Source organism: Pygoscelis adeliae, unplaced genomic scaffold (genome assembly GCF_000699105.1).
Source record: "Pygoscelis adeliae isolate BGI_AS28 unplaced genomic scaffold, ASM69910v1 Scaffold314, whole genome shotgun sequence".
Taxonomy (NCBI): Eukaryota; Metazoa; Chordata; class Aves; order Sphenisciformes; family Spheniscidae; genus Pygoscelis; species Pygoscelis adeliae.
Window position 1 is genome coordinate 1,897,384 of NW_008824668.1, and position 9,360 is coordinate 1,906,743.

Consider the following 9,360-nt stretch of genomic DNA (forward strand, 5'->3'; position numbering starts at 1 on the left):
ACCTAAAAGCAGCTTTTTTTAACAGTAGTTACAGAACCTAAAACGAATACAGCAGTCTCAGCTGCTTTCATATTTCCCTGCTCTTTTAACAGTTTTATGGATGGACAAGACCAAAGCTTTGATTTATCGTTCCAACGCTTCTGGCAAGTACTGCACTGCAACTCAGAGCACCTGCGACTGCCACTTAGTAAACACCATAAGCAGTGTTATGATAATAAATAAAGCATGGCCTGTTCTGAGCAGCTGCCAGAAAAGATGAAGGGACTTGCGCTCTTTGACCAGATCCAGTCGCTTTAGCGGGGACGCTTCTAAACATACACCTGCAGGGCAAGAGAGGCTGCCTTCCCCGGCTGCGCCCAAGACCCAGTGCCGGCAGCTGCTGCGCCAAATGCCGGCGGGAAGAGCTGGAGAACTGGGGATGTTTAAGAAAAACCACAGTCACCCCCTGGAACACCTTACAAACGGAGAGCTTGTGGTTAGAACCTAACTCTGCAAAATCTGAGGTTTAAGTGCAGAAGTTCCCTTCGCCGTTTCTCTTTTTGGGGAAGGGGGCGGAGGGAGGAGTTGCATGTCCAACATCCCATTCCTTAAACACATACGAGGTGTACATACGACACGAAACACTCCATAGAAGGAACGTTTCAACCTGTTTACGCAGCCAACGCTGCCGGTTCCAAGGAAAAGCCAGGTCATACATTTCTTCTCATACCGTAGGCCTGCTGCACTGAAGAGTAAGGGTAATCCTCTAGCAAATATGAAGACCGGAGAACAGCTATTTACATGAAATATCATACAGGTACCTGTATTTGTATTCAACTGAAACAAAAAGAGCTCTGTATACTCTCCATAATCCTCTAGGTCTTTCAGAATGAGGATGGCGAAAACAAAGCAAGTTTCCACCGCCCTCCTAAGCAAAGTATTTGAACAGAACCGGGTTTGACTGAGATGGCAGACATTGACACCTGTGCTTCTTTACTCGATATGGAATAATTAACACTAGACTCATGCAGTGTATATACAAACCTCCTTGGACTGACTGGCCTTCGCTATGGCGTCCTGCGTCAAGCGCTCCTGAACCAAAATGCGAATTGCCTAGGAAAAACATTGGAAAGCGAGAGTAATTAATTGATGTCTTGATGCATTTCTCGGCAATTCCAAGGGAAAAGGAGCCAACATTATAACCCAGCATAACCTCAAACCCACAGTTTTGTGAAAAGATGTTTTGGAAAACTCTTTCAGACCTTCAACCTTTTCAAATAGCACTATTCTTTGCAAGTAGTGTCTTGCACAGGTGTAGTCTCTTTGGCTGTGGGAAGGCAGCTTAACCAGAAGAGACAAGGACATTACACTATTAATTTCATCCACTGCTGGGCCAGAAACTGCAAGGTACTAGGGACTCTCAAAGCCTGCAGTTTCCAGAACGACCTGATCGCGATCCCAAAGCGGCAGCACCATTTTTCTGAGATCGCACACCTTTAATGCTGCAGCAATACAGCTTCTTCAGGAAGGAAAGCCTGCTATCGGCATCTTTCAGTAGGTGCTGAACCATCTTCCACATGCAGAGGAGCCTGGAGCAAGGCTACCCACCCAGGTTTTAAAAAGACTGAGAGCAGAAAGGGATTATTTTTAGACACAGGAACAAGAACAGCCCTGATTTTAACAATCCTTCTGCTCATCTGTTTTTACCGGCTCCAGTACATAGCACAAAATCATATCGGAGCTATCAGTTACTGATACCTACAGCTGTAAACGCCTCTAAAAATAACTGAAGGAATACCACGCAGGCAGACTTCCACCAGAGAGAACCGAGTCTGTCAAACACATTCCTCAGACTTCCCCTGATGAGCAGCCAAATGTGACAGAAGCAGTCTTACTGCTTCATGTTTCTCTTCCAGGATTTGGTCATGATTAAAGTTGAGAGGCGATACTAGAAAGTTGCCACTGAATACTTCTAGAAATCTTTCTAACTGAAGGGAGTAGCCTGGACAAAAGAGTGATTTGATGAGGACTTTGAATTGCAGCAGTGAAACCAGACCCTGCGTAAGAGAATGTTGAGTGCCTTTTGCATTAGAAAAAGGATATCCAACTGCGTTACATATATGCTTTCTGATCAACTTGCCAAGTTCAAATAAATAAAATGGGACGCTGAATATCTCGCTGCTGACTCTGGCCAAGGTCTGGCCAGATGTCTGTGGCACGCTTGCACCCTTTGGCCTTCCGTTCCAGAGTGTCCAAGCCTGAATAGGGATCGTAAATTCTCCGCATGCGCACTGCAAACCTGCTTACTGTGGTGTAGAATTAAGAGTTTCACTGACACATTCTAATACCATCAAACCCTGAAAACTAGCATTACGTTGTTCACGTAACATGAATTGCCATTGCAGGAATCTATTCTCACTGTAATTAAAAGCAAGAAAATTCAGGCTGATGGTTTTGTCCGACCACTTCTGTCCAAAAAAAGTGATACTAGAAATGTGGAAATAGTGACAGAAGTATAAATACATTTATGCAGAAAACACATTCTGCTTTCTCTCGAGTTGTTAGTACCGAATTAGAACAACCCAGATAAAATTCGCTAGCCTCGAGACAATCCCGTACGAAGACCCGAAGGAACTCTGTCTAACAAGGGCTCAGCTCGTGCTGCAGATCCTCAACACTGCCATTCACAGGGTCTCTTCTCTTCCTACCCGATATCCCTTTTCACTGGTTTTTGTGGGCTTTGGGTTGTTTTTTTTGGTAGGGGTTTGATATTCCAGATCTCCACCGCTCTTTAAAGATTGGTTAAGAGTTCAAAGGCTATTTTGGGAAGGCAAAGGAGGATACCATACTGGAGAGAATGAGAAAGTGATTGATGGGATAACTGCAGGCCGTTAATTCCTTAGGAAACCAGGCTAACGTGATAATACCGTTTAAGTATACCTGTTACAGACTTACACACACTTTATAAACTTCAATACCCATGGCATTTAGTTTCTCCAAAATAAATCAGCAAATATCTCAGCTTCTGTAATGGAGGGACATCATTTGGGGTTTTTTTAGTGAAATGAGATTATTTTGGTGCCAAACAAAACTAAGCTAATTTCCATGTTGTGACATGATCAAGTGGGAACTCAGGATTGCTACAGTCTCAGTAAATACAGTACAGGTTCAACCCAAAATTTACAGATAACTACGGAGTTCCACCACTAAATCACAAATTTTATCAAAGTCATAAAAAAGATGCCTTAGAAAATTAATTAGCCTATTTACTGCATTTAAAAGCCACGATTAGTTGTCAAGACTAAATTAAACTGACTTCAGTAATGACAAGTAGTGAACAGTTCACAGGACCAAAAGGAGGAGGAGGAGGAAGCAGCTTTTAACTGTGGCTCCTCCCCAGGTTGGTTGTTTTAAAACATCCTTTGCATCACTTAGCCTCTATGTTTTCAAGTTTCTCTTAATTTCTAGCACTGGAATACAATCTTCTCCTTTGAGTGCGTTCCTCGGTATTTCTGAGGTTCATTAAAAACACACAAAGCAGCACTTGGCTAACCTAGAGCACTTCAAATTCTGAACAACAGTTCCCAGTGTTGGATTTCCAGGAACTCAGCTACAACAGAACTGTTTACCAAGATAATTATCCCTGCATTAATTTCCATGATTTATATTCTGTGTTCTTATCTGCTTGAAAAGGCACATACAGGATGAGTTTTACTTTCTATTTGTGCCTAAAAAGTCATAGTTATCGGTAACTCCGCACCACAAGCTATTACACACATACCAGCCACTGGGGAAAAGAAGGAAGAAAGGAGGTCTGAAAACTGTGAAACTCACCTTAAGCATTACCAAGTAATCATCATGTCGCTGAATCTGAAGCAGATTAGCTAAAGCCATCACTCCAGCCTTGAAATCAGGATTATTCACTGTGAAAATAATCATCATCATTAAAAACAGATGCTAGTTTAACTGGCTCCAAAAGACAGAATTGGCTTCCTGACTCCATGGTATCGATTGCTCTCAAGGATGGGCAAGGCCATGGATACAGAGCAGTGAGCAACCACTTAGTCTGGCTACAGAGCAATCCAAGCGTGCGCTAGGCTTCGTAGCCAGGTTGCAGACCACCACCCAAGCACAAACAGCACTGTTTTCAAGGCCAAAGGCATTGCATTATGTCCTACTGCACAGGAAACCTGTGTTACATCTTTAAAAATGAAGCCAATTACACAAAGGTATTCTCTTTTATAAATCTTTCTATTACTACAGAGCAGAACTATGCCTGCTGGGTGAGGGCAGGACCAATTCCTAGCTGTCTTTTTGTAGAAGGAGCAATGGGAGAAGACTTGTGGGATTTAGGGCTGATTTTAGTAGCTATTTTCCACCGCTTCCATTTATTGTGAATGTGCCTCACAGCCAAAAAAATTAAGACGATTACGAGAGGTACAGCTGGGGAAGACCGAGCCAACAGGTAATAGTGACGGTATTGGAGTAAACAGTCTGCCACCATGTTTCCTTAGCTTTTTTTTTTTTTCAAAGATATGTTAGAGTCTACAGTCAAAAGGTATCTTGCTTTTTCACCGTAACCCACATTAAGTACTCATGTTTTCGAGCTCTCTGCAAAGCTGTTAAGGTGAATACCCTTCAGCTGCTTCCGCATTGCCTGATAAGAGCCCTCCCAACTTACTCATATCTGATCAATTCTCTGGGCACCTCATTCTGCTGGGCAAGAGTCTCCCCTCTGCCCTTCCCTTTTTTGCCAACAGAAAAAGCTCTGCATCAGCACACATCCAGATACCTGGGATTCACGTGGAGTAGTTCTTCCTTCCTTCGGTAGGAATACAGACAAGTGCAAACAACTCAGAGTAACTCTCAAAACACTGCTCACAGAGAGGCAGTTTGTATTATTTATGAATACATAAACCCCGCATTCCTAAAGCTTTAAATGGGGCTTTAAAACGTTACATGTATCACAGTATTATAACAACTTAAAATCTGAAGAACGCCACACCGGCCATGGAACACATTCACGTACGGTGCATCCATGCAGTAGGCTGCTGCACACTTACCATCCAAGTTAATCAGCGGTTCTGCATTTTTTGCTGTATTGTCAGTATTTTTAGCACCATCAGGGGTAGAATCCTTATACTTATCAGCTGTTAAATTAAGAAGCAAACATGAACACCATTAGAGCTAATGACAAAAATAACTAGTTAGAAGTTTAGCACCAAGGTGTAGTTTGCTATAGCTGTATTTTTGGGGTGTGGTAATTGCCCAAGAACCTTCTGGGCTTACACGCTGACGTTCTGGAGCTCCCTACTAGGGTCCCCAAAGGCTGCCGTTCTAGCGAGCTACCCTAACAGCTCCCATCTGCAGGGAGCTCACGTGCTACCCAAGAGCAGCATCAGAGCATGCTCCGCACTTATGTAGGACATTATGCTCTTTATCAAGGCTCTGCCTACAGTCATCATCCCAGAAGGCTGAACAAGCTGCACCTTACGGTTCTACCACTTTTAAAATCCATCATTTCAACTAGCATTGGCCCTCTGCCTCAATCAGCAGCGTACGTAGGGCTCAAGAACTACAGATTGAAGTCGGTTCTGATCAGCCAGTAAAACGTTTCCAGTGAAGGCTTTGTTTTATAGACTGCAGCGTTCATCTGCAACCCACACAGGGGTTTTGCAAGCCTTCTGAGGATGGGACCTCCTGGCTCCTCCATCTTCATGTACCCCCGAGTCACAGGCGGCTCATTCTCTCCATCATGAGGGACTGAGAACCAGCTCTACAGATTGCAGGTATTTATATCGCGTCCCTGTCTTGGGCAGAGCTCAGCCCTGCAGGAATTCAAGGAAAAGGAAAACAGTACTTTGGCCGTTATTATGTTTGCCACCAGTAATTACGTTTGTATCTGCGCTCTCACTATAAGGAAATGAAACTGCTACTGACTGTTGAGATTTAACTTAGCTTTTTTATAACCTTGCCCTAGTTCCCAAGGGCTCGGGATCTACTCCCTGTGAAACAAGGGTCTAAGAATAACTTATTTGAATAAATGTAGTACTAAATAAAATGCATTTAATACACTTTAGAGTAAGTTCTCATAAAAGCAATCCCACAGGGAGAAGGGTATAAATATAAACAATGGGGTTTGCTATATCAAGAAATAAAGTAATAAATGCAAGTATGCTACTGCACTGTCCCACGGGAGCTGAAGAGAAACAGTTCACATCTGAATATGGTGCAAAACCAAGCAGATGAAAGCGTATTTTTATTTTTTTAAGAAAACAACATATACTTTTGACCTTTGTCTTAATTTGACGAATACGTCATCAAATTAAATAGAAAACCTCATTTCCCTACCATTTTGAAATATTAAATATATTCACCCATACCATTATCTCCATACTCGAGCCTAACCGCTAAGCCAAGAAGCCAGTCCACTGTTTCTTGTCGTTCTTGCATTTTGAAAGGACAGTTTACGTCTTTCATATACTGCGGAGTAGAAAGAGGGGAAAACAAATAGATGTTATTGACCTGTATGAAGTAGCTAGGAGCACAGAACTGTTTTTTAAACAGTCACTTTCCCACAGACCTTAAAGTTGTTAGAAGATAGTTATTAACAAGAAGCATCACTGTGAAATGTCCTGCTGTGTGTGGCATCTGATCCATCTGAGACATTTTAGAGCGCTCCAATCCACTGCTAACTCGAGTCTGCCATTTCGTAATGGCACCTGCTTTTTAATGAACGTTACTCGTGTTATTCGTTGTCAGACTGCAACCAGAGAAACCGAAATACCCCTTTCTTTGCTCTCTGTTCGTTTCACACAGTAAGTGGAGGCAAGGGAAAGGGGAAGGACAGAGAACAAGTTACAGCAAAAACTCCCCATCTAAAGCAGGAAGGAGGAATGATGCTACCTAAGGCTTTCACAATACTGATATCAGAGGATTCTGAGGGGCGGCAGAAGTAATCTTCCCTTTCTTAGTGTCCCAGACACATTTTGTCCTCTCTTGTTGTACACAATCACTTGTCTCCGCTCTTCTGAAGCCAGAACACAGGACCCTGCCCAGCCCGCTGCCAAGACTCCCAAAGCCCAGGACACAGTGACATTTTGCTGTGCCCCTTTGCTGGAGGGAGAGAAGTGCCACACAGCCTCTGCTCCGGCAGCAGCAGCATGGAGGGAAAGGGCATCAGGGGCTGGAGAGCACTAGAAGGCAGGGCTCCCCTGTCAGGCACGCAGAGAAGGACAGTCTGGCCAAGCCAAGAAAGATACCACTGATACCACAACAGTACCAGCTGCCAGTAATTCTAGTACCACGTACATTTACGTACACGTTATTACAATGCTTTAGGCTCCCTCCTGCAAGGCATGAGCCTTGCAACTCCAATCCTCCTGGGCAGCGAGCAGGGCAAGCAGTTCCAGGGGAAAAAAAGCGAGATGAATGGGCACCGAGCATTACGGAGCAGCGTTTTCAGCTCCTCGCAGGGCTGTTTTAAGAGAAAGGCAATGGGAACCAAGAGGGAAAGCTCAACAGCCCTGTGGTGACTCAAAAGGCTCACGAGCACACAGGAGATCACTCGCAAAACGATGGCTGCTTGCCATGCTTTGTGCTAGCAGTGGAAAATCATCTATCTGAAATAATAAGAGGTGCAGAGATGAGCTGCAGCAGCTTTCTTCCACATTGTTGCAAAGCCTACGATGCATTCGCCTAATCCATTTTCCTTTTGGTACATAAGAATCATTAACGCAGAAAAAGCTGTTTATTTGTAGTCAATTTTCTTTCTACTTCAAGAGCTGAATCAAATCAGGCAAGAAACAGATTAAGATGGATACCACCTATCGCAAAAACACAGCTGAGCGAAAATTGCATACAAAAGGTTCTACCGTCTTAGTAACTCCTACAGTTTGGCTCCAACAATACATTTAAATTCCTAGAAACGTAAAAGTTCAGAGACAGGACAAATATTCAGAGTAGTTTACATCCAACAACCAGAGCAGCTATTAATCATCACTTTATATAAGACATCTTTATAATTTAAAACTTGTGTTTGAAACAACAAAATACCTTTTCAAATGATTTGGGCCAGTCATCACTGTGTATGTTTCTTAAATTCCCTCGGTCTTCAATCTTGTAATGTCTGATTTTCTGGTCTTCGAGCCAGACAATAAAATTTCTGAATTCTGTTTCATCTGTCGGGAGAAGTAAACAAAGCAAGAATTAACCAATATCTTAGGGGCAAAACCAAGCCCTTAAGTTTTGACCCAATTCATACAGATACTGGTGCCCCTGAGCGCTTTCATATTTTACCATAAAGATACCTCTAACACTAAAATCACGTATTCCGGAATAACCTCTGACCAAAACTCAACACTGAGTGCTTTTCATTTTTCAAGTCACTTCAAATTGGCTACGGTTGACTGACTACACTGAAAGCCATCGGCCAACAGATTGTTTTTATTGGGAATATAGTTACAACTTACTAAGCGAAGAAGGAAAGGTGGAACAATGATAGAGAAATTCAGTTCCTCACCCTGTTATCTGGACAAACATGTCACATGCAGCAGTAACCCCCCCCCGGCTCTTCCAAAGAACAACACACACAACTCGTGACTGTGCAAAGACATTTTCTTCCTTCACTGTTGACTCAACTTTTCTTGGTTGTTGACCCAACATCTCATTATTTGGGAGCTGGAACTCCACAATACAAAGACTGTGGTCCAAACAAAGATATTCGTACCGGACGAAGCAATTAGCCTGCACCTGCGCTTCAGTGACAGAATTCATTTCTGGACACAGCGGATCACAGCTCTGGGGTATCACCGGCCCCTCAAAAACCAGCTGTGATATTTTGGCTTTGGATGAGCTTTAATATCCCAAGTTAATGAATTTAATATCCTCCCGTGTCTCAGAGTGGGGTAAGCACACCATTTTTGCCCACCAGGGACAAGAACGGTACTTCTGCTTCTCAGAAGTGTCTTCTAAGTGATAGAAGTGCCCTGCTTCTATCAAGTTGTTGTAAGAAACAGGGACACGGTCACAACACATGCGAAGGAAAGCTTTCAGTAACATCTTTTAAAACTTCTACACTGACAAAATGTTCCTTAAAGGGAAAAAAAAAAAAAAGGAACGTTAACCATAAGGAACTTAAGACCCACAACAAAAAAGATGCCAGTGGACAACGTCTCTGGAAAGAGAAGCGAGTCTACCCGAAGCACTGAAGGAAAAACAACCTATTAAAAAGACGGCCTGAAGCGTACAACTGATCACGCTGGCTAAATGCATTTGTTACAGCACCCTTTCCAGCAAGAAAAAAAGGGCTGCAAAAATCGAGCATCAACGTGTTGATACGTGCTGGGGCGTGACGCCACGCGACCCCGCCACGCCACGCCA

At 43.2% G+C, this 9,360-nt stretch overlaps 1 protein-coding gene across 1 annotated transcript in view; it reads right to left on the reverse strand.

Moving 5' to 3' along the window:
• The window catches only part of LOC103916012 (chromosome unknown open reading frame, human C14orf166), a 16,376-nt gene that overhangs the window by 2,453 nt on the left and 4,563 nt on the right, over positions 1–9,360 (reverse strand). Inside the window, exons 2-6 of the mRNA XM_009322951.1 lie at positions 8,035–8,159; positions 6,363–6,462; positions 5,043–5,129; positions 3,814–3,902; positions 1,024–1,092 (exon numbers count right to left, since the gene is read on the reverse strand). Of these exons, the coding sequence (XP_009321226.1) occupies positions 1,024–1,092; positions 3,814–3,902; positions 5,043–5,129; positions 6,363–6,462; positions 8,035–8,159 (470 nt within the window). The remainder of the gene's footprint in view (positions 1–1,023; positions 1,093–3,813; positions 3,903–5,042; positions 5,130–6,362; positions 6,463–8,034; positions 8,160–9,360) is intronic.